Source organism: Serinus canaria, chromosome 13 (genome assembly GCF_022539315.1).
Source record: "Serinus canaria isolate serCan28SL12 chromosome 13, serCan2020, whole genome shotgun sequence".
NCBI lineage: Eukaryota > Metazoa > Chordata > Aves > Passeriformes > Fringillidae > Serinus > Serinus canaria.
The window spans coordinates 11,880,598-11,907,530 of record NC_066327.1 but is presented as its reverse complement, the minus strand read 5'-3'; the positions used below and the strand labels follow the sequence as shown (position 1 = coordinate 11,907,530).

The 26,933-nt window shown below is 57.7% G+C and overlaps 3 protein-coding genes across 8 annotated transcripts; 1 reads left to right on the top strand and 2 right to left on the bottom strand.

Annotated features, from left to right (window-relative positions):
- Positions 1–940: 940 nt before the first annotated feature.
- Positions 941–16,453, top strand: TNIP1 (TNFAIP3 interacting protein 1). 6 transcript variants are annotated; one of them, XM_050979570.1, is made up of 17 exons: positions 941–1,032; positions 8,318–8,488; positions 9,483–9,605; positions 9,911–9,993; positions 11,978–12,169; positions 12,330–12,424; positions 12,503–12,584; positions 12,821–12,913; positions 13,159–13,224; positions 13,389–13,520; positions 13,605–13,733; positions 14,029–14,145; positions 14,441–14,566; positions 14,880–14,960; positions 15,071–15,265; positions 15,516–15,606; positions 15,962–16,453. In XM_050979570.1, exons 2-17 carry the CDS (start codon positions 8,356–8,358, stop codon positions 15,985–15,987), a joined length of 1,764 nt encoding a protein of 587 aa, XP_050835527.1. In that variant the 5' UTR covers positions 941–1,032; positions 8,318–8,355; the 3' UTR covers positions 15,988–16,453. The 6 variants fall into 6 exon arrangements, with proteins under 6 accessions (XP_050835527.1, XP_018771042.2, XP_018771040.2 ...); XM_018915497.3 differs by lacking the exon at positions 941–1,032 and adding an exon at positions 2,392–2,533 and having other exon boundaries at positions 12,824–12,913; XM_018915495.3 differs by lacking the exon at positions 941–1,032 and adding an exon at positions 2,392–2,533.
- Positions 16,454–17,088: 635 nt separating this feature from the next.
- Positions 17,089–20,010, bottom strand: GPX3 (glutathione peroxidase 3). The gene is made up of 5 exons (XM_009091461.4): positions 19,705–20,010; positions 18,529–18,682; positions 18,214–18,331; positions 17,922–18,021; positions 17,089–17,831 (listed from the first exon to the last, which is right to left on the bottom strand). The coding sequence occupies exons 1-5, from the start codon at positions 19,993–19,995 to the stop codon at positions 17,598–17,600; spliced, it is 897 nt and encodes a 298-aa protein (XP_009089709.2). The 5' UTR covers positions 19,996–20,010; the 3' UTR covers positions 17,089–17,597.
- Positions 20,011–24,428: 4,418 nt separating this feature from the next.
- On the bottom strand, positions 24,429–26,667 carry SMIM3 (small integral membrane protein 3). The gene is made up of 3 exons (XM_018915490.3): positions 26,013–26,667; positions 25,718–25,840; positions 24,429–25,422 (listed from the first exon to the last, which is right to left on the bottom strand). Exons 2-3 carry the CDS (start codon positions 25,726–25,728, stop codon positions 25,242–25,244), a joined length of 192 nt encoding a protein of 63 aa, XP_018771035.1. The 5' UTR covers positions 25,729–25,840; positions 26,013–26,667; the 3' UTR covers positions 24,429–25,241.
- Between the last annotated feature and the right edge of the window lie 266 nt (positions 26,668–26,933).

The window sequence follows — 26,933 nt, the reverse complement described above, 5'->3', positions numbered from 1 at the left end:
GTAAATCACAGCTGCCATCAGGGGAGTCTTCTCCCCTGGGAGCATGGTGGGACCAAAGGAATGAGGAAGGACCAGCAGGACCAAAAGCCTTTTATTTTCATAGTGAAATTCATGCTGACGTTTGGGCCAGCCTGAGCTGGCAACCTCAGGTAAAAACATGAAGAGCAGCTGGCTAGAGAGGTGCAGAGACACTGAGTCAGGCTGTGCCATCCACAGGTTCCCAGGTGCAGGCAGACCCCAGACCCACAGCTCCTCACTCTCCTGCCACCCAAACCGGACTAAAGCTGAGCCCTCTTCAGGCCTTGCAGTTCACACCTGGCAAGTGTAGACCAAATACCCTACCAGATACAACTCTACCTGCTGGCAAGGAGCTGGGGAGCTGGAATCAGCCTCTATAAAAAAGAAACATTTAAAGCTTTGGTGTTTACTCCAGCACCAGCTGGCTCCAGCCTTGGTTCTGACCGCCAGCTCTCCTGGTGAATGGTTTCCAGGGATTCTCTGCAACCCAGGAAAACCATCACCTCTGCACCTCCATCAACAGACCCAGCTCTACCCTGCTCCCCAGGAAGATGTATCCGATTCTGACTCCAGATAGGGACATGGATGAGATGGAAATACATATGGAACAACAATGCCTCTTGCCAGAGGCAGCAGTTTCTCTGAGGAAAAGCACATTTGCAATCCCAGTGAAGCTGCCCAGAAACCAGGCAAGGAAAATGATGTAACGAGGCTCTCCCGTTGTCCAAAAGTGAATCACAGCCTCTACGACAGCTCCCCCCCCCACTTTTTGCTGACTAATACCTGACATGAAGGGCCCTGGGAGGAACAGCACAGGAGAGCCCTTTAAGTGGTGCCTGGCTCCCTATCAAAACCACACAGAGGCTGTCTGGGACCTCCATCATGGGGAATTCCCCTTCTCCATGCCTAAAAGTAAGCTCAGCTGAGCCAGCCTTCCTGCATTTGGGGATCGCAGGCACAGAGCTCCTGCTCTGAAGGGCTCTCCCTCCCCCAGCCCCTCCAGGACCCAGCCTGGTGAGTAGCACGATGATTTTTTCTGTGTGAGATTTCCCGTGATGGAGTGAGGGGAAGGCAGACAGCTTATGGAGTGCTGCAAAACCAAGCCACCCCTTTTGCTCCTAGAAGAAATAAGCAGGGTTTTGTTATTTCATGCAGGTTGAGGCATTAATTTATAGACAAAGTGTTTTCTGGTTCTGTGGGACTGCATTTAACTTTGAAGATAGGTTTTCTGAGGGTTTACAGAACAGTACTGGGCCTCTCATTGGGGTAAAAATTAGACTTTCAGGGAACAAAAGGGAAGATGCTGGGCATGTATGGGGTCCTGGTCTCTTATCCCCAGCTGAGACTTCAGACGCGAGCACAGAGAGCACATCAGGGTCCCATCAGGGCTGAGCTCTCCTAACCCAGCCAGGCTGCCAGGCTGACGTTCTGCTGCCAGTGAAGGGCAGTCAGGAAAAGGAATTTCTGGGGTTCTAATTTTTACAACTCAAAACATCAAATTCCCAAGAAGTGGTGGAGCTGTGCGAATACAGCTGAGTAAGAAGCCAGGACTGGGGCAGCTGGAAACAGCTCTATCTCCAGTGAAAGACCATGATGAACCCAGCAATAGGTCACCTAAGGAGGACACGTCTGGAGTACAGGCAAAGAGCAGCACAGCTTCTTACATCTTATTTCTTCACTCCTGGTTTGTTGCTTTTATTTACACATATATTTAATAAGAAGCCATCACCTTCTCCTTGTGGCAAAACCAACAGAAGAAAGAAAATCAGGTGTTGAGCTGATTGAGCTGTTGAGCTGAGTCCCAAAGAGCAGAGAGAACCCAGATGTTCCCTGTGCTTGGTGCTCCGCCGGCTGATTTTGGTGCTTCACCACGGCACAACTGCAGCAGCAGCACGCAGCAAACGGATCCTGGAATACACGCTCTGCTTAGAGGGTGGAATTCCCTCATTTAACATTAACTTGGAGGCCCGGTGGGGAATTCTCTGTGCCCAAAGGAACGTCAGCCTCGACCAGCCGGCAGCACCAGGCTCCTCCTTCCCGAGGCCGAGACCACCAGAGCGCTTCAGCAGAGCCTCCCCTCAGCCACGGAGGGGGTACACGGGGAGGCCCCCCGGCCCCGCCATTTTGTGTCTGCACAAGCCGGGGGAGCCGCTACAGGGCTCGGCCCCGCGGCTCCCCTACACAGCGCAACCTCCTGCAGGAAGAAGGCGTAGGCCGGCTGACGCCGCCCCTCAAAGTCCCACTAAGCCGGGCGGGACCCCCATACAACCCCAGGGACCCCACAGAACACAGATACCACGGCTCCGCCATGACGGGCACTATCCCCGCAGCTCCCCGCCCTCCTTTTTATAGCCCCCGCCGCGCGCCCATTGGCTGCGCCGCCTGTCCGTCAGGCTGGGAATTTCCCGGGGGCGGAACCAGCGCCGGTGCCGGTGGCGGAGCGGAGGGACCCGGACCGAGACCCCCGACCCCGATCGCCATCCGGGCGGCGGCCCCGCCGTGGGGCGCACGGCAGGTGAGCTCGGAGCGCTGCGGGGCCCTGCCGCCCTCGCGGACAGGAGCCCTGCCCGGGGCACCGGGGTCTTACGGGCACCGGGGTCGCGCCGCCCCAGCCAAGGGGCCCGGCCCGGAGGGAACTGCCGGCATCGGGGCTGAGCCTTGCCCGTCTCTGGGCGGTTCTCGGGCCGCTCGGGTGGTTGGGGTGAGAGCCCGGAGGGGGCCGGGGCCGCGCCGTCCCCCGGGGGTTTGTCCCGGAGCCGCCCGCTGTCGCGGGCTGTCGCGGTAATCGCGCCGTGCCTCAGTTTCCCCTCTCCCGGGCAGGGCGGGGGCTGCCGCCCCCCCCCCCCCCCACGGGGGACAGGCGGGGTGTCCGTGTTGCCGGCGGGGCCCGGGGGAGAGGCGGAGGCTCCGCGGGTGCGGGTGGGGGTCCCCCGGCCCCCCGGGTGGTGCTGGTGCCCCGGGGTGGCCCCACAGCGCTGCCGTGCCCGGCCCCGCTCCTCCCTCGCCCCGCCTTGCACAACCCCGGCGTTTCCCCGGCCCCACGCATCTGCCTCCCGACTGCCCCTGGTTTGCGATCCCCCCCGGGCAGGGCCGCTTCGTGGGTCCTCCACGGGGGGGCTGCGGCAGCCGTGGCCTCAAGGACCCTCCTGTCCGTGCAGTTTCCCTTTCCCTTTGACTTTTTCCCTCTGGTCCAGCTGTGCGTGTCCGCATTGAACGCTGATCCAGAGGTTCGAGCAGCTGGAGTAGGGATGGCAGCATCCTTCTCTGTTGGGAGGGAGGCACAACTTGTCTCCCCCTTTGCACTCCCTCAGTTCCATGCTAAGACCCTCATGGAGGGCAGAGAGAAAAAAACCAGAAAAGATGCTGCCTTTCACTGCTGCTTTTGGGTGAGAGAAGCTCCAGATGGGACTCATGGGGATCTGCATCCTCTCAGAGATCTGTCTGTCCTGTTCCTGTGTCCCTCGCACACAGGTTGCCCCCTGTATCATGAAGTCAAACACAACCTTTTCCCTTGAGCAGGTTATTCCCATCACTTGGGTGGGTTATTACCACCGTCTGGGGGAATGGGAGCTGTTCTGCTGCCGCAAGCTCTTTTGGAGTGCACATTTCATGGAGAGCACTGTCAGCTGAAGCATTCCAGAGACTGGACTTTGGGCACTGGGGTGAATTCTGGAGACAGGAAGGCTCCAACTAGGCACGTCCTTGAGAGCTGTTTCTGTGGTGAGGTGAAGTAAGCAAGAAGAAAACAGGAGAGGGTTTTTGCTGCCTTTGGCATCGTTCCTGGTTCTGCAAGAAATCCCACGACGCCCTTTCAGCCCGACCTACGCCAGGCAGACCTATTTAGCACAGGGCCGTGGGTTGTTGCTTGCCAGCAGCTGGTACAAAACTCTCGTGGGTGGAGGAAACTGAACCATCTACTCTTGTGGCATTGCAGATTTTGTTTTAAAGCAGCAGTTCTTGCACTTTGGGTGGCACTTCCCTGGTGTAGCTTTGTAGTGTCACTGTCTGCTATCACCTATTGGCTTGGTTGTTGCTGGCTGAAGCACACCAAGCTGGACAGGAGTAGTTTGGAAGCAAGGAAAAGGCTACAAGGAAAGGGGTGGCTGTGCCTTGTTCTGCTTTGGAATGCTGTGACAAGCAGCCATGATGCTGCTGAGCTCTGCAGGGAGAAGTGGAGCAGGCAGGATGAGCCAGATGTCTTTGCAGCAGAAGACAGGGTCTTGCATAAATTCCCCCCTCTGCTGCCAGGAGAGCGCCACCACCATGCCTGGCTGCGTGTCCTGCCTGCATTGAAGCTTGAGCCCACGCCGAGGAGATCTGCAGCTGTGTGTGGTCAGCTGTGTTTGTAAACCTTGCAGACCCAGGGAAATGCTTTATTTTCTTTGTAAGCAGCCTCATCAGAAGCACGTTGTTTCATGAAGGTGGGTTTTTTAGGCAAGAGTGAGATTTCTGGCTGGGGGACATCTTTAATACCTGCTGTGTTTTGGGTAGGGCTCTTGCCTTTCCCGCCCTCTCATTGTGGCTAAACTGGCTGGAAAGGAACATACTGCAAGTGGAGGTTCAGACCTTTCCCTTTGAGACCTGAGCCTTGCAATGCATGCTTTCCTCTTCTTTTATTTCTCCCAGCCTAGTGGACTGCAGTGCCCAAAAAGTCTCATTATTGCTGCCTCCTAAAGCTAACTCTGCTTTTGCTTTCCTGCAAATGAGACCAGTCCAGCAGTTCAGGAATGGTTTTCCCTTGTCTGGGAAGCTGCTGGAGCCCTGCGTAGAAGAAAACCAGTCTGGGGGCTACAGTCTTTTCCAGTAAAATGATGAAACAAAGAAACAAACAAACAAAAAAATCATTCCATGATATCTAAGTGGCTTTTGCTTTCCCTCTGAGGAGGGAAAGCACGCTAGGGACCCAGCAGCCCCAGTCATGGGAAAATTATGCTGGCAGCCTGCAGGGATTTGCTTTCACCTCCTGTGATCCTGATGCGGAGGAGGCTTCCTGTGAATATTCTGCGCTGAAGTAAGGAAAAACCCCTTCTCCTTAGGGGGTTCCCATCACAGGATGGGAATTGAAGGGCTGCCAAGTCTGCAGCTCTGGAAGGCTGCTCCCCACCCTGGGGTCACTGCCCAAAGCAAACCCCCAGCAGTGCCAGCCCCCTCCTGCACACTAAGCCTTGATATCTTCAGTGTTCAGTAATTTCAAAGTAGGAATCACATCTTTCTGCCACTTCTGCATGGCTGGTGCAGTGATGGCTGTGGCAGTGGTGCATGTCATTCTGGGTGACAGCAGTGACAGCTCCAGCTCACTCCCAAGCCACAGCACAGCTATTTAAACACCACTCTGTTTTCATCTTTGCCCATGAGTTTCCTCTGCCCACTCACACTCTCATTCTCTACTTTTGCTGAGTTGCCATAAAAATTTGCTACCTAAAGGTCTTGGTGTCCCACATGGAACCAGCAGCACCCACAGGTGCCTGTCTGGCAGTCTCTGACAATGGCTGGGCATGGGGCCAATTAGCTGCAGCCGGGCAGCCACAGTCTAAGCCTGGCCCTCAGGCCCCAGGGCTGTGAAATATTGTCACATCACCTTAGGAACTGTTGACTGGCAAAGAGGGAAGTGTTTTCTGGTGGTTTGGTGGTTTCTGCTGGAGTTTGTGGTAGTTGTGTTTTCTTTGTGTATCTAACCACTGCTAGGTGCTGGTGTATGGTCTCCTCTCTCCTCCACTCTTGTTTGTTTTGAAATGAGATTTTTCACTGTAAATCTCACCTGTCAGAACTCTTAAAGAAAAAAAAACCACAACAAGCCAAGACTGAGATTGGTGACTTGGTCTCTGGTCCCCAGGGTGACCTCTCTGTTTCAGTGGTGCCTTGCAGAAATTGGACTGTGCCTTCACTCCAGGAAAACCCACCCTGTCCTCAGTGATGGCCTGGAATGCTGTGGAAACCCCTCCCTCTTGCTGTCTATTGTTTGCTGTGGATTTGTGGCTGGTCTGTGCTTGGGTCAGCTGGAGATAGTCCAGTTCCTCTCCACAGCTGTTGTTTGAAAGCAGCTCCTGTGGTCCCTTTGCTACAATCTCCCTGGTAGGGTACAGACCTTGAGTAGAAAAGTTCTTGATAAAATCTTAAGAACAGGGATTATCAGAGGCTTGCAGCGGCTCCATCCAGCTGGGAGAATATGGGATCACTGTGAGTGAGCTCGGCTGTTTGGCAGGGTGGTCAGTGCAGCTGGGCTCTGAGGGATTCCTGCAGGACTGCACAGGGGATGGGTACCTCCCATGTGCTATAGGACAAGGCAGAAAACCTCCAGGTTTGGGGTCTGGCATTAAGAGAATGAGGACTGGTATTTCAGGCTGCTTCCAAGCCACATGGGGAAATGGTACTGCAGGAGGGGGCAGGTTTTCCCTCTTCTTCCTCCTCTTCCTACCTTCCCTGACACACACCTGGGTTCATCCCGGTGCAGGATGCAGGTGCCCCACAAGGTGGTCACTGCAGGGTGGGTTTGGTACCCAGCTCCTCCCAGAGCCCCAGGTCTGGAGCAGCATATGGTGACTGGACAGCAGTGAGAAGCAGGCTTGGATCTCCAGCCAGCCTGTGACACCGTCCCCATCCTCTGCCAGGCTGGCCAGGCAGGTAGCATGGGCACAGGTGATGGCATTTCCCAGCCATGAGGGTCCCACTGGGCTACATGCTGGGCCCATCCAACCCTGGCCTTGATCACTTCTAGAGATGGGGCATTCAAGGCTGCTCTGGGAAGCCTGTTCTGGTGTCTCACAGTAAAGATTCTCTCCCTAATACCTAATCCAAACCTGCCCTCTGTTTAAGGCTGTGACAGTGCTGCCATCGCTGGGAGCCACAGCTCAGAAATGGACCTGGCTCTTCCACAGCTTCCTGTCAGCTGCTCTGGGCTCCAGGAATAGCTTCTCCTCAGCTCATCCCCCACCACCACAGCTGGGCAGCTCCCAGTAGCACTTCCAGCTGCTTGGGATGGGGTCACTGGCTCCCCATAAAGGGGCCAGAGACAATGGAGGGCTTGGCAGCACCCACAGAGCAGGAGGATGATTTGGGGCACCAGTGCATCTCCCAGAAGCAGAGTGCTGCTGAGGCCAGGCCTAATTCCTTGTCTCTGAGGCAGGCGTTAATTGCTGTTCCAGTTGTGGGTGCTGCCAGGTGACAGTTGTCATCTGGAAAGTCCCTGCCGCTCCCTGGCAGGCAGGTCATCCAAACTGGGGATCAGCCTGGATCACTCACAGCATGAGCATTAGTCTGAGGTTGAGACAGTTTCGGGTACAGACTACCCCCTTCCCCTTTCTAAATGCCTCCTCTCAGCCCTCCCCTGCTCACCAGCTGTCTTGGCTGGGACAAGAGCCCTTTGGGGTGCTCCTGTTGTGCCCCCAGGCAGCATCCCAGCTTCAGCTGGCACCAGGACCTTCTCAGCTGCTGCTCTGATCCTTGTCTTAACAAGCTGGCATCAGGAGGGATAGTTCTGATAAGTTGTGCTGTGATTCACAGCTGCTGCTTTATCCCCCCAGGAGATGGGTGAGGCCTGGAGCCAGGATCCTACCCAGCTGTCCCCAGGCCAGACTTCAGTAAGGGGGAGGCCTTAGGCCACCCACAAGTGCAAGGGATTGGAAAAGCAGTCCACATCTTGCTTGTGGGTGTTTTGTCTCCTTGGGCTTTGCTCCCAGCCTGGCACATGCCTGGATATTTCCTGTGCCCAATTCAGGAAGCCATGCTGCTGGCAGCCAGTTTTTCTGGCTGACCAGGAGGACAGAGTAGGTCACTGCCTAGCTCCTGGGGCTCATCCCCCTATACTGCCCAAACCTCCCTCCAGCTGTTGGTTAAGGCTTTTAGAGTTGCAGACACTGCCTATCCCCAGGCAGCCCCTGAGAAGCCTTCATGCACCCCAGAAATACCATGTGTTGAGCAGGATGCCCTAGTGACAGTGCCCAGGTTTGCTCTGGTGTGGGTGAATGCTCCTGAGCTGCATCTCCACCTCTCCTGGCATGCAGCAACCAGGGGTTGCAACCTTCTCTGTGACTCCAGTACCCTGCATGGGTGAGAGCCAGCCCCAAGTGGGGCTGCTGGTGATGCCTCCTCGTGTGACAGTTCTCATGGCCGTGAGTCACCCCACACATTCTCCCCAAGCAGGGCTGGAGGGGGAAGTGCCTTCACCTGGGTCACTTGTTGGCTGGCTGGAGAGCAGTGAGGCACCAGCACGGCACCCTAGACCCCCTTATGGTTGGGACCAGGGGACTGTGGCACCATCTGGAGCTAGAGAAAGGTGATACCGTGCTCCATTGCCTTGCAGGGATGCCTGGCTGGGAGACAGGCGACTGAACAGCAGGCATGGAAGGGAGAGGACCCTATCATATCTATGACCCCGGTGGGGGCTCAGAGGAGAATGGATCCACGGCCTTGGAGCGGCTGGTGGAGGAGAACGCCCGCCTGAAGGAGAAGATGCAAGGGATCAAGTCTATCGGTAACTGCAGCCTGTCAGGGGGATGAGATTTGTTTTTGGGGCAGCCCAGCCTGTGCCCACAAAGCCAGGGATTGCTTGAGGAAGGGTGCTTATAGAAGCTGGGGGTCTTGGCACTGGGGCAGCAGCAAAGCTCTCCCTGTCCTGGAGGGTTGAGAAGGACATCTCAGCTTTTTCACATGGCAGTGCAGAGGGAGCAAGAATTTTGCTGAGCTTCTGGGGTATTTCGTGGTGGAATAAATGGCTGGAAAGAAAAGACAAGTGCTGAAGCAAGGACATCTCCCTGGAGTTCATGGGTGCTGGGACCAGTTCTGCTTCTGATGAAAATCCCCACCTCCTGCAAACGCTGTTGGGCCAGGGGCTTTTCCCAGGTGTTTCTCAAGGAACCTGATGTTGAGTGCTCCCTGCGGCAGCAGGAACATGCCAGTGTTGAAATGTTCCGGCTAAGTTGTGCCACCCTCTTTCTTCTCCGTGTCAGCCTTCCCCCGCTCCCACCCCCAGTTTTGCTTTCTGTCTCGTGAGCCAGCTTCCTCCTTTGAGTCCTGCTTCTGCCGCCGAATTTCCACCTGCCTCGTGATTCCCGTTGTGTCACCATGCCCTTACCTGGGACAGGGACTCACTGGTGTGACAGCAGCCCCCCCCCCCCCCATCAGGGGAGGATTGCATTATTCATGGCAGACCCCAAAGTGGAGAGGTTGGACCTGTAAGTCCACCACCCAGGCTTAAATTTTTCTCTTCTTGGAAGCAGAGGACAGCCACAGTGGTGCCTTCTGCCTCCTGTAACCAGTCCTCTGTGTGTCAGCATTAGGATCTCTGAAACCAGTGAGCCGCTGATCCAGCTTTGCCATTGGATTTATCCCAGAATAGTTGTTTCCAGATGAAGGACTATTCTGGGTACTGCTTCAGCCAGATGGGGTTTCTGGTGCTGGTGGATGGGGCTGCTGCAGGACAGGCCCTGGGGGAAGGAGGCTGAGCATTCTTCTGTTGCCCACAATAGGAGAGCTTCTGGAGGAGTCCCAGGTTGAGGCGTCCAAGCTGCGGCAGAAGGCAGAGGACCTTGTGAAGGACAATAAAATGCTGATTGGATCATCTTCTCTGGAGGACTTGGTGGAAACTGGAGGTAGGAGATGGGAGGCTCATGGGGGAGGAATAACCTCATGTCTCAGAATCCTGAGCTTGGGGGAAAGGAAAGGCTGTGCAAGAGACTTTAATGAAGGTCTCCTGCAGCCATGTCATCTCTGCAGTGTATCAAACCACTGCCATCCTCCCTTCTAAAAGGAGGTTTTTGTCCCATCCCCATAGCTGGGGTAGAAATCATCCATCAGCCTGACCTTGCAGGTGTCTGCTGTCTGCATCCCTGTGCTGGGTGGAGGGAGGCCCTGCTCTCCAAAAGGCTCATGGCTGCATCCTCTCCCCTCTCCGCAGCCGTCGGCCCTGATCCCACCTTTGCACGGGCAGCCCCGGGCAGTGCCCAGCCGGACGTGGAAGCACAGAAATCACCTCCCACTGTGAGTCTGCTGAGTGTGGAAGCTGGTGCTGGCATGGCTGGAGAGGGAGGCACTGTCCATCTAATTAAAGCAAAAGGAGGAAGCCTTTAACCTCTAGAGACAGGGATGAACCTGAAAGGAGGGGTCAGCTCCCCTGCTGTACTGCTGGTGGTCCCTCTCTTTGTGTGATGGCATCTTCAGCTGCCATTCCCTGGGGAGCTCTGACCTGGCTGTCTCCCCTTGCAGGGATCCTCCTCAGAGTTTGAGATTGTTGCTATCAAAGCACAGGGCTTTCCCCAGAAGGGCAGGAGAGCACTGAGTGGCCCTGCTGCCTGCAGGATTTGGTGTTGGCAGGTGGGGAGTTGAGCCAGTGTCAGGGCTTTGGGGATTTGCAGGGCTTCAGCTCTGTGCCCAGGCAGGCACTAGCAGGGCTGGCTGACCCATGTCAGGGAAGCCCTTGGGCAAAGCACAGAGGAGGGATAAACTGGGCAAGGGTTCTCCCCCAAACACAGCTGGCCTGGCTGGGCCTGGGTGAGGGGCCAGTGAAGCAGCCCCAGCCAGATGGGGACACCAGTGTCTGCAGATGCCATATGACAGTGACAAGAAGAGCTGTGACAACTGAGGTAGCTGTCAGTGATGCTCTGATGTTCTGCTGGTGCGTACACTGGGTGGGAAGACCAGGCCTCCAAGCCCTGTCATTGCTGACAGGGTCTGCCCTAGCCAAAGCTCTGTGTGCTCCATTTGCTGCCATCTGAATGCCCTCCTGACTGTCACTGCCCCATCCTGTCCTGCTCTGGTTTTTTGTGTGCTGGAATGGAGGGGAGAAAGGATGGGGATCCCAAGGGGAATGAACATCAGCTGGCATCAATAAGAGGACATGCTGTCATTGCCCAGAGAGGCTCTTGGAGGGGTTGGGTCTTACTGGATGCTCCTAGGGTGCAGCTTGAGGTGATGGAGAACAGAATGGGATCTGCTTGGCCTCCAGCTGCTGGTGCCTGAGCCAAGTCCAAGTCCTGTGCTCACACCTGGATTCTCCCAGCTTGTGTCCTCACTGCCTCCCTTGCCAGGAGACATGGGTGGGAGGAGCTGGCTGTGCTGTGCCCCACAAACACCCTCCCACAGCAGGTTTGGGGCTGTAAACTCCGGGGTCAGGGTGCTGGGGACACACTGGGCTGCCCTGTGGTGCAATCTGGGGCATTCCCGCAGGCAGCAGGTGAGTCAGCAGAGCTGGGAGTGGAGCAGGCATAGGTGTGCCAGCACAACCCCAGCTCCTCCCAGCAGTGCCCTGTGTGTCAGCTGCTGTGCCAGTGGCACCTCCTAGGCTATGGAAGAGTTAACCAAGCACACCAGAGGAGCATAAACCTCCTGGGGACACTCCTCATGGGCAGGGTACACCCTGACACTGGTGGGTGTGACCTGGGCTTTCCCAGCCTCTGTTTAAATCCGGTGCATCACCCACTTGGCTGTTACCTGCCAAAGGGCTCGGGTTCCTGATGCCTAGCGCCTGGCATGCCACAGCAGCAGGGAACACAGAAGTAGGACAGGTGGAAGGAGTACATGGGACTTGGGGTAAGACCACATACCCTTCCAGCAACAGACCAGGGTGGAAGTAGAGAAGACAGTCTCAGGAACTGTGATTTTTAGTCTTGGTGCAGATGGGAAGAGCTCAGGTGGAGGAGACCAAGGGTGGAGATGCCTCCATTGCTGTCAGCGATTTGAGAGTGTGTTCTGCTCAGACTGCCAAGAGGCACAGGGAATCCATGAGCTGCTGCCATGTCCTCATCCACCGGGGACTCGGTGTGCCATATCCAGCAGCTGGGAATCAGACTTTTACAAAGCTGACAACAGTTTTTCAGCATACTGAGAGGTGCTGCAGAGTGTCTTGGTGCTGGCCCTGCTCCCCACCGCAGCCCTGGATGGGACGTGAAGTTGATCTGCCCAAAGAGGAACTTTACAATGCTCCTTTAACAGCTCTGACCACACTTGATCCCCTCCCTGTTCCCAGGACTTGGAGCAGCCACCGAACGAGGATGCCAACCTGCTGCCCCAGCTGCAGCAGCTGGAGAACACGCTGAGTGGCTGTGCCAAGGAGGCCAGCAAGGACCAGGTCTTTGTGCGCATGGGCTACATGGCCTCCGAGCTCAAGCGCTTGGCCTCTAAGGTGCACAAGAATGAGCAGAGAACATCATTCCTGCAGGTGAGCAAGGCTGGCCTGGCACTTCATGGAGGTTTTTTTCCCACCAAAACCCTCTTGCCCACCCTAAGGTGGACACCCATGTCCTTTGCGTGGCTTGGTGGGAGGTGTGGGTAGCCCAGGGCTGGCCATGGTCCTCACACTGCCAGTGTTCACTCTCCAGACGTTGTGTGAGACGCTGCACAGTGAGAACAAGGAGCTGCGCACCAAGCTGGAGCATGACTTGGAGCAGAGAAACCAGGCTCTGGAGAAGCTCAGGTGAGGATGGGCTCTGTGGATAGGGACCTGCAAGCCCTGGAAACTTCTTCCTGCTGATCCATCTCTTCCTGCCTACAGGTGTGAGAACCAGGAGCTCCGGAGGATGGTAACACTGAGCAGCCAGGACAGTGGGAAGAGGGAAGCCGCCGAGCAGCAGCAGGTGAGGAGGCAGCATCTCCTTGGAGAGGGCTGGGAACGAGGCAGGGAGCCCGCTGATACATCAGCAAAGATGGCCTCATTTTAATCAAGCCCCCAGTTTGTCCCAGTGTGACCAGCAGGACTTCTCAGGGTCTCAAGGGGATGGGGGAGGCAGCGGGAGGGGAACTGGCTCGAGTTTAGCCGGCCTTGGGCACAGCCTCCACAAAAGCCCTGAGGGTCCCCCCCGTGCGCGTCCAGCAGAGCGGGGCCATGGTGGAGAAGGCGCCGGGCAGAGAAGAGCTGGAGGCCAAGGAAAAGAAGGTGAAGATCCTGGAGCACCAGCGCAGGGAGGTGAGGACCAGGCTGGGAGGGAGGCACCACTAAGGAGGCGGGGAGTGGGCAGAATGGGCACAGGGCTGGGGTGGCACCGAGAGACTGGGGCAGGACTTCAGAGCTGCAGGGAAGCACTGCTGGAGCTGGGATCTCCATCCAGCTGGTCCCCAAAGTGCTTTCATGACAGGAGTCTGCTGGGGACCACCACAGCTGGTTCGTAGCAGGATTTGGGCTCCTGTTCAGCCATCTCTCTCTCCCTGCAGCTGCTGGAGGTGAATAAACAATGGGATCAGCATTTCCGCTCCATGAAGCAGAAGTACGAGCAGAAGGTAAGGCTGGGTGCTCAGGGCTGGGTGCTTGGGGGGGACATTCATGCTGGGTGCTGGCTGTGGGAACTCAGAGGAAACAGTGTAGGGAGGTTTGGAGGCTGCCTGGGCCTCCTTTCCCTCAGTGTGAGTCCTTCCAGGCCAACATCCCCACTCCCTCCTGGCAGGTCACAGACCTACACCAGGAGCTGGCTGAGGCCCGCAGGGCAGTGTCTGAGCTGGAGTCGGAGCGGGAACAAAAGCAACGGGATTTTGACCGCAAGCTGCTCCTGGCCAAGTCCCGGATAGAAACAGAGGAGGTGAGTACCTTGGGAAGGGTGACAGGGAGCTGCCAGCCCTGTTGCCCTGCCCTGGCTGATCTCCCTCCACCCTGGGTCCTGCAGGCAGAGAAGGAGAGGCTGGCCATGGAGGTGAGGGACCTGCAGCAGAGGATGCGGTTCCTGCAGGAGCAGCTGGCTCCGGTCACCAGGCAGCGGGAATACCAGGAAAAGGAGATTCAGAGGCTGAACAAGGTGGGGGCCAGGGCACAACCCCTCACTGCAAAATGTCTGTAATGTTCTCCAGTCTCTCCACCTCTCTCAAATCCAAAACTGACCCTGATAACCCACTCTTGCTCAGGCAGAGACTTGTGTCAGGCCCACCACATCCCTTTGGGCTCTGAGGAAGGGAGGTTCAAGAAGGGTCAGTTGTCCCTCTTGCATGTGTGCAGTTATAATCACTTATCATGCTGGGCACATGCCCAGGGTCTTCCAGTGACATCCAGGCACTGAACCTGCTTTGACTCTGCTCCCCTCTCTTTCTCTCTAGGCACTAGAAGAGGCCCTTAATGTCCAAGCCTCTCCACCACCTATCTTTGCTATGGAGCCAGCAGGGAAGCTGCCTCAGCAGGAGCTGCTGACCCAGAATGAACTACTCAAGCAGCAGGTAGGGCAGGACATGGAGCCACTGGGAACAGGCAAGGAAATACATGTCCTGAATTTCCACAGCAAAGAGCCCTGTGTGCCAGCAGCAGCTGGGTGGGTGTCAGTGCTGGGACGGTGGGGGTCGGGGACCCAACTCAGCATCCTCCAGGCATTCATCTGGAAAGACTACAGCTATGGGCCACATGCTTGGGGCTTGGCATGGCTGGTGAAGCCAAGGATGGCAGCACAGTGATGGGGTTGCTTAGGGGAGGTGTCTGCCCTCAGCCAGGTGCACCCACATTCTTCCTTCCTGCCAGGTGAAAATTTTTGAGGAAGACTTCCAGAGGGAACGGAGTGACAGGGAGAGGATGAATGAGGAGAAGGAAGAGCTGAAACAGCAGCTGGAAAAGCTGCAGAAGCAGTTGGTCCTCTCCAACAACCAGGTGAGCAGTGCTGGGTGCCACTAGCAGCACTCTGGGAGCCCCATGTCAACCCCATGTGTCTCAGATATGCTTGCCCCCAGTGTCACAGTCCCTGTACATAGCTAAGAGTAGGGGCTGAAGGACAGGAAGGCCACAGGGTTTTTTTCTTCTGCTTGTCCCTGCCAGAGAATCTCCTTTCATTCATCTCCTTTTTCTGCACCTCTCCTGGGGGTCTGATGGGGGGAGACTGATGCAGACATTCCCTCAGCAACCCTAACTCATGAAGATGGGGAGTGGCAGGGTGGGCTCTGCACTAACCCCCTCTTCCTCCCAGCTGCGAGCCTCCAAAGATGATTGCCAGAGGGAGAAGGAGGAGAAGGAGAAGCTGAAGAAGCTGCTGAAACAGCACAAACAGGTAGGGATGGGGGGAAACCCTCCTTGGGCAGAGGAGCTGGGGGCTGCAGGTGATGGGTGGTGGTGGGCTGCCCTTGGGATCTCCCCAGCATCTGTCCTGGCTCCTTGCAGGCTTCCGGAGAGAGGCTGCACGCCGAGCCAGGGCCAGGGCCACTGGGCCCAGCTTGCCCCATGTACCAGTACCAGTACAGTCCCCCCATGGCTCCCCCCATGTACCACGGCTATGAGGACTGGCAGCAGATCCGATACCCACCAGCCATGCCGGGCGAGCACACGCAAGGACAGAACTTCCACCATTTTCCCCCGGTGAGACTCCACCTGTGCCAGCAGGAGGGGGGGCAGAGGGTGACGTGCGGGTGGGTCTGGAGCTCCCTTCCCTCCAGGGCCACTGAGTCCCAGAGCAGGGAGCTGAGCACATGTGTGCTGGTGGCATGTGGCTGCTCAGCCCCTTTCCTCCCCCTCCTACTCCTCTTCCCACACTGTCAGTCTGTCAGAGTGCTGCCTCATGATTCACAAGGCAGGTAATTCCCTGTCTCTGTTCCATCTCCTCCTACAGCCTGAGTACCCCTGGCGCCCGCCCTGTGCCATGGCTCGCAGCCAGAACACCCAACCAGTGGCCGGGGTGAAACCGGTCCCCAAGGACTTGGGTAAGGCTCAGACCCTCCCTGACAGGGGTGCCCATCCTTCACCCTGAGACTTAGGGCGCTTGGCTAAACACATGGGGGAGGGATGGGGGCACAACTTTCCAGGCAGTGGCTGTTTTCCCTTAGCCCCCACCTCTCATCAGCTGAGGGGATGATTTTGCCATGGAGTTGGTCCCTGCTGCATCCCTGCCAGCATCCCCACAGCACCTAAAGTCAGGCTGAGCCCAAACAGCTCATGGAGTTAAGGCATTTGGTGCTCAGGGATAACAACCATGCTACAGCTGGCATCTCTCCTGTGGGACTTGTGTGAGAATGAAGAACTGTGCTTACCCTGTGCCACCCCTCTCTTGTGTCTCAGAACAGGCAGGTCCCGGATTGCCCTAATGCCAAGGACCGGCCACGCTCCGACACCAGTGGAAGAGCAGTAGGGTGTGTGTGTGTGCCCGTGTGTGTGTGTCCAGGAGCTTCCTCCGGCCGCCAATGCCTGTGCAAGGACATGTGCTGCACATGGGGGGCTCAGCAGAGCCTTCCCCCAAGGATATCATGAAGGAGGGACTGAAGGTGCCATCGTGGTGACAGCCAGCATGGGGTCAGTCCCCTGCAGCCATCCCCTTCCCCACGAGGAGCCAGGCCTGGCCTGGCAGCGCCGTAGACCCGAGCCAGGTCTTCAGGGAAGAGGAGCCAGTGTTTCCCAGGAGCTGCTCCAGTGCAGAGCCCCTGGAGGAGTGGGTAACAGCAGGGACTCTCCCGGTGGTGGGAGACCCCACACTAGCAGGCAGGTGCTGGCCGCAGCCGTGGCCCGGCCTGAGGGTGGTTGGTGTCTTCGTATTTATTTAAGGACTGAAGTGTGGCTGAGTCTCTCTGGTTTTGTCTTGGGCAGTCTCTGCGTGGGGAGGGGGAGAGGGAGGGATACCAGGGCTGTCGGTCCCCATGTGCTTGGAGACAAACTGAGTGCAAGGGGACCCCAACCTTTGCTTGGGCACCCCAGGATCTGTTGCCCCAAGTGCTTGCCCCACCCCCGTCTGTGTGCTGAGCTCAGCCCCTCACCCTCTCCTTTTCTGCCCCCCACCTCTGCTAGGGCAGAGAAGCCCCTGCTGCCCCCTCTGCCTTTCCATGCAGCAGTGGCCTTGGGGACAGTCTTTGACATTGCACACAGCAAATCTTGCTCCACAAAATAGGTCTGGAGAGGACAAAACAAACACAACCCAGTTTCTGTAAGCATGGCTGTCACAGGTGTGAAAGCAGGAGGTACAGGATTCCAGTATGCTCCTCACTGGGGATTGTCCATGGTCCTGCCTCCTGCCCCTTTTGCCCACCTGTGCTCTGCACTCACTCTCCATACTGTCCCCAAATGCTGGGCTGTGATAAGTCCATGCCTGCAATTACTGTGGAAAAAATTGAGTTTCTCCAGTCAGGCACTGCTACCCCCAGGCTGGCCACTATGCCCCCCACTCTACCTCCCCTACCCCTGGCCAACACGTGGGCTGCACATTTGCAGAGCCTTTATTTAGTGTTTCTATGGTGGGTTGGTGAGGGGCCAGCCACCCCCAACCAGGAGAGCTGCACGTCTGTGTGCCAGGACCACGGGCAGCCTGAATGCACTGAAGAGCTGCTCCGTGCTCGGCACGCTCAGGCTGGGCCCGCCCCAGCTGGGGGCTTTCAGGCCAAGCCTTCATGGAGATGTGGTCTCCTCCAGGGACAGCCAGCCCCTGCATCCTCCCACTGCCCGGGATGGTGGAGAGGAGGGGGCAGGCTGGAAGCCAGGGGGTGTCACCACCAGGGGTGGAGGTGGGATACAGAGATATTGGAAGTATTTACTGCCATCACTGAGGTCTCTGCCATGAGATCCTCAGTCCAGCATCCTTACTGAGGGGTGCCAGAGACAGGAGCAATGGAGGGAACAGGGAATTCCTGCTGCTGGGGAACGTCTGGGGAGGGAATGGAATGGGAAGCAGCCGGGGGGATGCCGGCCCTGATGCCAGCAGCCCGAGGCTCTACTGGTCCTGCTGTTCATCATGGTTCTCCTGCTGCTGCCGCCGCCTCAGGTAGGTCATGATGTTTTTCTTCACGACAGCGATGTTGGTGCGATGGTACCAGCGCATGATGGGCACGCCCTCGGGGCTCACCAGGAACTTCTCAAAGTTCCACTTGATGTCATGGTTCCGCAGAGGCTCCCAGAAGAGCCGGTTGGGGTTCCCAAAGTCCTCCGCCACCGGGGGACAGGCATTCTGCAATGGGGAGCCAATGCATCACTGCCTTGCCCCTCCAAAAAGCAAACTGGGTCTGTCCACCTCATCTCCCCTTGCCATAGCACCCACCTTCAGGAAGGTGAAGATCTTCTGCTCCTTGGCCCCATTCACATCCCCTTTCTGGAACAGCTGGAAGTTCGGAACAAAGCCACCTCCTGGCCGGACATACCTACAAGGCGGGGAACAGGATGTTGTGCAATGGACAGCTCTGGATGCTTGCACAGGGGTGGTGACAGGACCCCAAACGCTTTGTTTGGGTCCAGAGCCAACAGCAGCTGCAGCCTGTGCTCCCACTGCCTGGCTGGGACCCCAGCAGAGCCAAGGGAGTGAGGTGTCCTACAGCCCCCAGCACAGTACTCACTTAAGCGCAGGGAGGATCTCTGAGTTCTGGCCAGGTTCCTGCTTCCCAAACTGGTTTGAGGGGAAACCGAGGACCACGAGCCCCTCGTTTCTCAGCTCATCTTGTAGTGCATTCAGTTCTGAGTGCAAGGAGAGCCAGAAGTGGGTTAGCAGAGGGCTGGGCACACCCCCACAGCTGCACTTACCATCTGTGCCCATTCCACTCAGGCTAGGCCCTGGGGAGCAATCATTAACCCTTTCCCCAGCTCCCTAAAGTAGAATGGACTGTGGGGCCCTGCCCTGACCCCGAGGTGCCTGTGCCCTGCAGGAGCCTTACCAACATACTGCAGTGTCAGGCCTCAGTATGTGGCTACGTTGACGAAGAGCACTGTCTTCCCCTTGTACCTCTCGAAGGGGATGTACTCATCCCCATCGATGGTCAGGGCCCCGTAGTTGTAGATGGTGTCGTTCACCGAGTGGTAGCAGTCCACCTGTGGGGCGAGGAGCATCCTGTGGGAGCGGGCTGGGGGCTGCCGGCCACCCCACTGCCCATCCCCACGGCAATGGGGCCAGTCCTGCTGCGGGGACAGCTGCCAGCGTTGTGTCCCCTGCCCGGAATGCTCCCCTGCCCGGAATGCCGCTGGCATCAGCCACACTGCGACGTGCCAAGGTGGCGGTGGTGGGACAGGCTGGCTGGGGCGTGCGGATGCGCGGGGGTCTGGCTGCAGCTGGGGGAATGTTTACTGAGCAGGGAGCAACAGGAAGGCGAGTGGCTGCAAAACAGCCGGAGCACGAGGGAGGCCAGCACCAGAATCCCGAGGCTGTGGGTAAGGGAGTAGAACCCACCGCCCCTGGGGGACACGGGGAGGGCAGGGGGTGCCGGTGGGATGGGGAACGGGCCGGGAAGGGTCGCGCTGGAGCAGCCTCTGCATCCGGGGCCACAGGGGTTAACCCAGAGGAGCCCACCTCCTGTCCCCGCCAGGGCACCCAGGCTCAGCCAAGTGCCACCGAGGGGCTATTTTGGGAGCTGGCAAGAGGTGAAATCACAGCGGTTGCACTCGAGGAATGAAGGCTCCATGGGACTGTGGGGTCCCTGTGGCAAAGTGGGGAGCCTAGCCGGGGGAGGTGACAGTGCCCCTGCCTGCTGGGCTGTGGGGACACGGTGGGTCCCACACCTTCCCGACATGGGGGAGCCCACCCGGGCATTGCAGGGAAAAAAGCCCCCATGCTCTGCCCCGCTGAGGTCACTTGGGGGATACATGGCTCTGTCCCCCTTTCTCCCCAACTCCAGGTCAGCGATTCTTGGTCCTTGGCAAGAACCAACTCAGAAAGTCTCCCTGTGATCCAGGCACCGGGATTGCAGGGGGAAGAAGGGGGGGCTCACGGGGCCGCCGTGCCCCACCCGTGCCCCGGGGAGTCCTTCAGAGAGTCCGGGAAACAGGCGCGTCCCCAGGGTGTCACACACCCCCTAAACCCCCCTGACTGCCCCGTGGCGGTGTCCCCCTCCTCTTACCTTCTCCCTCTCCTCACTTCGCCCCAGCTGGACGAGCCCAGCCAAGAAAAGGGGCAAAATCCAGCTGCTGCGGGAGCAGCCCCCCATAGCTGGGTGCGGGGTGCGGGGTGCCAGCACCCCCCGACAGCCCGGGGCGAGCGGCCGGGACAAGCGCCGCTGTCGCCTGCTGTCACCTCGGCGCCCGGCGGCCGAGAAATAGCTGCGGGCTGCGAGGGGGGAGCCAATGGCCGGGGGGGGCCGGGCCGGGCCCGCGTTAACCGTGTGGGCTCTGGGACGGACACACGGACACATGGACAGACACCGCCCGGGGGTGGCACCACGGCCTGGCGGGGACCCGGGGCATCCAGGGGGACACGGGGCAGCGGCATGTGCCGAGGGTTTATGCAACGTGTTACCCGAGCCGGGATTAAACCCGCAGGGTGGGGGGAGAGATATCGGAGGAAGGGGGGAAGGAGGTGATGGGGGGTGGGAAGAGGTGCTCCATCCTGCTCAGGCCACCCAGCCAGGGTGACATTTCCCCCCAAGTGGGGTGCTGGCAACCGAGGACCACGAACCAAATCCCCCCCCCAGCAGCAGCCTGGGGAGGCCGGGCTGGGGTTCGCTGGGTGCCCCCCAATGGCTGCTCGGGCTGGGCTGGGGAAGGCTGATCCCGCTCCTCTCCTGTGTGCCCGACAAAGGAAGGTGCTGCTAGAGGCAGCTCCGGAGGAGGATCCTTCCTGCCAGGGGCTGTGGCTGCACGTTTATCCTGCTGGGGTCAAGGGCAGGGCCCTGCTGGGTGTCCCCAGGGGCAGGAGTTTCCAGGGTCCTGTTTGCTTAGCCAAGGAATGTGAACATTTACCCTGGGCTGTCTCCAAGGAAAATATCCGTGGTGAGGTGTAAATTCCCTGAAATCCCCCCCAAAAAATTATTCATTGGGAGAATTAACTGGCTGGAGGGGAGCTGGGGGAGTTGTGGTTTTGGGGTGAGGCTGGCCTGGGGTGGAGGACAATATGGGGTGGCAGGCGGTGAGCCCTGGGGGGACTATGAGTGCCAGCAGGAGGTTTAGATTTACTAGAAAGCAGGGTCAGCCCTGCCTCGATGCTTTCACTGAGCCAGCTGCTGGAGACGCCACCAAGGAAGGGGAGTAAGGCCATGGGTTAAGAGGAAGTTGGGAGCAATCTCCCAGTCTGTGTTCTTCACCAGAAGGAACACCATGTCCTGGGAAAGGCTGGTGTTGTGAGTCTCCAACTGCAGCCTCAGCTGGCGTGGGAGGGCTGGGGGCTGGGTCCATCTCCCAGGCACACAGAGAAGCCACAGAGCAGGGGAGCTGTGGGTTTCTCTGTCACTGGCAGCATTTCCCAAAGCTTTAAACCTGCACTGGGACTGGGGGAATGGCTTAGCTCTGCCCAGCCTGGACCCCAATTAGTGTGGGGTGCTCCCCCAGGTCCAGGCAAACCCTCAGGGTGCTAAGCCACTGCCTGGGCACTGCACAGGGCTCATCACAACATGCCAAGAGCCAGGCCAGCCACAGGGCTGCTCTGGGTTACTCTCACAGATATGGCTGTGAGTGGAGTAAGGTGGCTACTTGCCAAAACCAGGGTTTGATCCTCCCAACCTACTTCCCAGGCTCTAGGGAAGTTTGAGGCCATGGGGCTGCAGCTCCTGGCCTGCACATTCTGCATCCTGCAGCCAACAAGGACCAGTGTGTGCTCAGTGCTGTGCTCCCCAAGCTCACACTTCTGATCCTGACCAGGGCTTGAGCCATGTCCTGCAACAGAGCTGGGACAGGCCTGGAGAGCTGCTCAGGACTGAGCTCCCTGCCCCACATTTCCCACCACAGGAACAGCCACCCACATCTAGTTATAGTGGTGTGTGGCACAGTGTGGTTGTGTCCCTTCCACGTGTCCTTGATCCCTGCCATGAGCAGTGAAAGTCTGAGTCACTCCTGAACTCGGTTTTCCTAAAACCAAAATTAAAAAAGGGACTTGTTTATCCAAGTCCCGCCTCCTTGGGTCCCAATGCCAAATCAGCCTTGATGGAGGTTGGGAATGGGGAAGGAGTTAATGAGACACAACCAATGGATTCCCTCTCTGCCACTGATCTTCCCTGGCATCCCAGGCATGTCACTCAGTGTCCCCAACACCATATTCCACGTCATGCTGAAGGCTGCATGCTGCAGGACAGGGGTCCCCCACCCCAAAGAGCAGCCGTGCAGGGCAGGCTGACCCTCGCACGAACTGTCCTGCTCGGTTGTTTTCCACCAGAGCTGAGCAGGAGCCAGCTCCCGCCTGCTGCAGATGTTTGGCAGGAGTCCGGGGCGGGAGGCCAGGCGCTTTCAGCTCCCCGGCCCCCATGCTGTCGCTGCCACCAGTCTCCCTGGTGTCCCCTGAGCCACGTGCCGGGGCTGCAGATACCTTGTGCCAGGCTGCAGGGCCCCAGCTGAGCACAGGGAATGTGAAAGCAGTGGTGGGGACCATCTCGTGCTGCATCGCAGAGCTGACCCAGAGGTATTTTCATGCAGAGGGACAGGGATGGTGCAAGCAGCGTGGCAGGACAGTGGTAGGGAGCTTGGGCAGCAGCAGGCAGCATTGCTCTGGCTAGCAGCAGTGCAGCTTCCCTTTGGCAGCCTGGCCTGGCATCAATCCCAGGGCAATCTGAACCTTTGTTCTAAGTGTGCAACGGGAAGCAAAAGGGGAGCAAGCTCTGCCAGGAGAGAGGCCCCAGCTCTTTGAGCACCAGGCTTCCCCAGGCTGCCAGCTCACAGCTCACCCAGCCCTCACTGCTCTGCCCCAGCCCGTGTGCTCCCACACACTGCCCTGGCTCAGCAGCAGCCTCCCTGCTGGGCACGATGCCCAGCACCCTTTGGAGTGGGGGTCCCCTTCCCGAGTGCCCCCACAGCCCCCAGGATATGTGCTCTGCCCCTTCCAGTATTGCCATCCCTTCCTTTTCCAGGAGATCTGCTCCCTGTAGAAATGCCCCTGGCCCATTTTCCCCCTTCCCCCTGCAAAGGGAGGCTGCCCAGAGGCAAGGTGAGAGCCAGCATCCTGCATCCCCTTCTCCCTTCTGAACTGCCCTATCTGCCTCCCCCAGCAGCAGCCCCCACAGGCCAGCAGCCAGCTCCTGTCACATGCCAGCACCTCCAGGGAAGCATCCCAGTGGATGGTGAATCCCTTCAGTGCCCATATCACCCTGCCTGCTACAGTGTCACTGGAGCAGGACCCGCTTCTCAGCAGAAAGGCATTTTTCCTTGGCAAAACTCCATGCAAACACTGCCTCCAAGATCCAGCACTGTCCAGGCACTGAAGCCAGGGCCACAGGGGGATTTGGTTATCTTGTTCCATCCTGGAGGAGGAATTTCTGACTTGACAGTGCTGGAAATCCAGTTTAAATTAATTCTCTGCCATCTTAATGCTTTAAAAAATGTTGTGACTTTTGCCTGCTTTACCTCTGCTGCCATTTAGTTCCATGTTTGTTGTTGTTATGAGCAAACCCATCTTTCCAAGGCCTTTCCTGGAAATGTTTTCCACGGGTTTGAAACTTCCCAGAAAATGCACACCAAGAAAGGAAATCTCTCTCTTCCCTCTGCTGCTCTTGACAAGGGGAAGGCAGAGGTGGGAACAGCAATCATGTATGGTTACATGGATGGGGGGGGGGAGGTGTTCCATGCTTTTCCTTGTGTCTTGCTCCAAACCAGGCTTCCTTCCCAAACCACTCCAATGTTTGTGGTTTCTCCCCTATTCCTCTCATAGCAAAGCTGCTCAGCTCTAATTCCTGGTGCTGCTGGCCATCCCTACATTGTCCCTAGGGAAGCAATGCTGGGGTGGAGCACAGGGGAGAGCAGAGCCAGGGCTGCTCCCACCCTGCACATCTGTAATGTCCTCCAGCTGCTGCTGCACTGTGCCAGCAAGAGAGGGAGAGAGGAAGAAAAACAGGAAAATAACTCTGCTTATTTGCCTCAAACTCTGCAACTCGAGAGGGGAAGAGACGGTTGACAGCTCAAAACAGAAATATGTTTTTTTTGGCTGGGCAAGGAATAAGTGTCTGCTCCCTCCCAGCACAACCACAGCCAGTGGCTGCAGCGCAGGCACTTCTGCTCCCCAGGGTCTGTATCCTTGTGCTAGGCTCCCTCCCCAAGGTGGGAGGTGTTTGCCCAAGGTCCTGTTTCCCTGAGAACCTCCTGCCCCTCTGGCCCCACCACCCAATACAAACCCAAATCTGGATGTTGTGGATCAAGCCACACAGGGTTTCCAACACTGCAGGGCTGATTGCTCTTTTCAGCACAGAAAATTGGATTCAAACAATTCCCACCAGCATCACCGTAATGTTTCCCCACATCCTTCCTGATTCATGCTGTTCATTTTGTGACCTTCCTTGCTGTGAGTCACCAAGACGCCGTTTCAGCCCCAGGGCTCCTGATACACTGACCCGGCACGAGGCTGCTATGAGGGAAGTGGTGCTGGTCACCCGAGTAGGATAAAAACAGCCACAACCACTGTCAGAGAGTCCTGAGGGATCCTTCCCACCCACGGGGTCCAGACTGAGGTTTGCCCTCCTGGAGCATGGGGCTGGACTGGCAGTGAGCTTCTTGCTGGGCTCCAAGGCTGGGGAGAACCCCAGGGACCTTGAGGCACGGCAGGGCATGAGGTCAGAGCAGGGAGGGTTTCTGGAGAGGCTGCAAAGTCTCCTAGATCCTGCAGAGCCAGACACCACCTGCAGTGTGGACAGAGCTGCATGACACACTCACATGAAGGATAAAGTCCATTTATTTCATAACAAAGGGTAATACAAGAGCTTACATGATCCCTTGCCACTGGCTGGGCACAAACCTGTTCCTCCCGCTTTGCCTGCACAGGTGAGGCATGCACAGACTCCCCAGCAGGGCTGGTGTGCTGGGCAAACAGTGGGAGCTCTCACTATAAGGAGTGGGGAGTGCAGTCAGCATGCAGACAGGAGGTCTGGCAGAAACTGCACACACTCCTCTGCCCCACAAGACCCAGAGGAACTAAGAGTCCTGCAGGATTTTCCTACCATTTCTGCAGATAATGGGTAGAGGAGAAGCTGGTGCCAGCTGTACGTCTGCTCTGTCACTGATCTTTTTAGCCAAGCACTAAATGCACAACCAGAAGCCACATCCATCTTGCTTTGACTCTTTTTTCCCCAGCCACCTTGACAACTGGAACTCCAAAGAAGAAATAACTTTGTCAGGCATTTCCACTCCTTGATGCTTGCCTGCGAGGAAACAGTGTCACCAGTGAAGGCGAGACCAGCCTGCCTCTCTCATGGAGTGAGATATTTCCAGCTGGACATGTCCCCAAAGTCACACCTCTCCCCACTGCTGCCCACACTGGCATTTCCCCCACAGTCCCCATGAGCTCAGTGGGCAAGATGAGCAGTGGGTACCCAGCAAGAGCCAGCTACAGGAGCAGGTCTGGGTGCTGGCCCACCCCAGCTCCTGGCCAGGTTCCAGCTCTCAGGGTGCCCCATGAAGGTGCCTGGCACAGGGTCCTATGGCTGCAGCCCCCAGCCCAGCGAGCTGGCCGTGCCCCTGTGCCCGTGGCTCACACAATGCCGTTGCGTGTTGGGTGTGTCCGGACTCGGTAGATGATGACGGCCGTGGCTGGGCACAGCAGCAGCGCTGTCATGATGAGGATGGTGGCCAGGATGATCAACACGATGACCCAGATATCCAGGATGTGCTTGGGGAGGTCGGTGGGACTCGTGAGGTGAGGGAGGTCCATCCTGCAAAGAAAAGGCAGAGGGGTGGTGGGGTAGCCCCGTCCATTCCTTCCCTAGCCAGAGTCCCCCCCAGTCCCCTGCTGCTCTTTTCAGGGACACCCCTGTGGCCAGGTCTAGCTTTCACCTTGGACTCCTTCGAGAGCCTTTGGTAAAGGCGCCTTCAATTACCCGCAGGATTTACAGCATTCTAAAGGCACTGGATAAAAGCCCAGGGGAAAACTTCCCTATTAATTGCTACTGTTTGTTACAGGAACCGATAAAGGGAAGCACCAACCGGGTGTCCCTCTGGTTCACTCACCGGTCTATCATCACGTGGGGACACAGTGGGGTCAGGTCAGACGGGAGCCCCCTCGTTTCTGGGGAGCCTCGTGTGTGTCCCCCGCACCCGCACCTCGTCCTGAGTCACGGAGTTATCCATCGGCTGAAGGGGAGCGAGGGGCGGAGGAGTGGGGACCCCCTCCCCGGGGAGGTCCGCGGCTGTGCCCCTGTCCTGCCCCGGCACCTCGGGGGTGGGGACACGATACAGTGCGGGAGAGGCGGCAGCTGCCCGTACCCTGCCCGAGCCCTGCTGTGCCCTGCCCGTATCCCTGTACCTGCGGCGCTGCCAGGCTCCGGCTCCCACTCCGAAGGTGGCTCCGGCTCCTGCGAGCAGCGGTGGCAGCGGCAGATCCAGCCGGGAGAGAAAGACTCCCGCCGGGCGTGAGAGACTCCGCCTGGCCCCGCCCGGCCCGGCCCGGCCCGCGGGGGACGGCAGGGGAGGAGGAGATGGGGAAGGGGATAGGGGGAAGGGGAAGGAAGGGAGGAAGGAAGGGAGGAAGGAAAGGCAAAGCAAGGCAGGACGTTTTTTCTACACCAGGATAAAATAAAAACACGCTCCACCTCATCCCACCCACAGTGGGGTTCCACTGGGGGAGCACCTCTGGAGCCGAACCCGAAGGTCTCAGGGAGGGACCGTGGGGACATTTCACACAAAGGGTTCTCCCTACCCCGTCCCTCTTCTGCCTCAGCAGGGCTCACAGGCACCCGCTTGCCGCCGAGGCCCAGGGCAAGAGCACCCAGAGCCTCCATAGCCGCCCGCAGCGCAGTCCCCAGGGGCTCGGGCAGGGTGATTTACAGAGACACGGGCAGAGAGGGGACAGAGCTCAGCCCGCCGGCTGGGATGGCTGTTTCTGCTGCCCAGTGGAATATTCCACTCCATGGTGATGCTGAATGGTAAAAGCAAGATGGGATGATCCGACTTTCCTTCTGGGACATAATCTCAGTGTCTGTCACTCTGGGAGCCACACTGCACCTTTCACTCCTGCCTTTTCCCAGGGAAACCTGTTGGGTTTCTGGTGGTGGAAAGCCCTACCACGAGCTCCTGTGAAAAACGCCAATCACTTGTTTTTAAAATTTTAAAAGTTTAATAGTAATAAAATGGCTACAAAAATAGTAATACAACTAGAGTAATAATAATTTTGACAATTTTAATTAGGACAATATGAGACAACAGAAACAAAGGTCCGGATACTTTT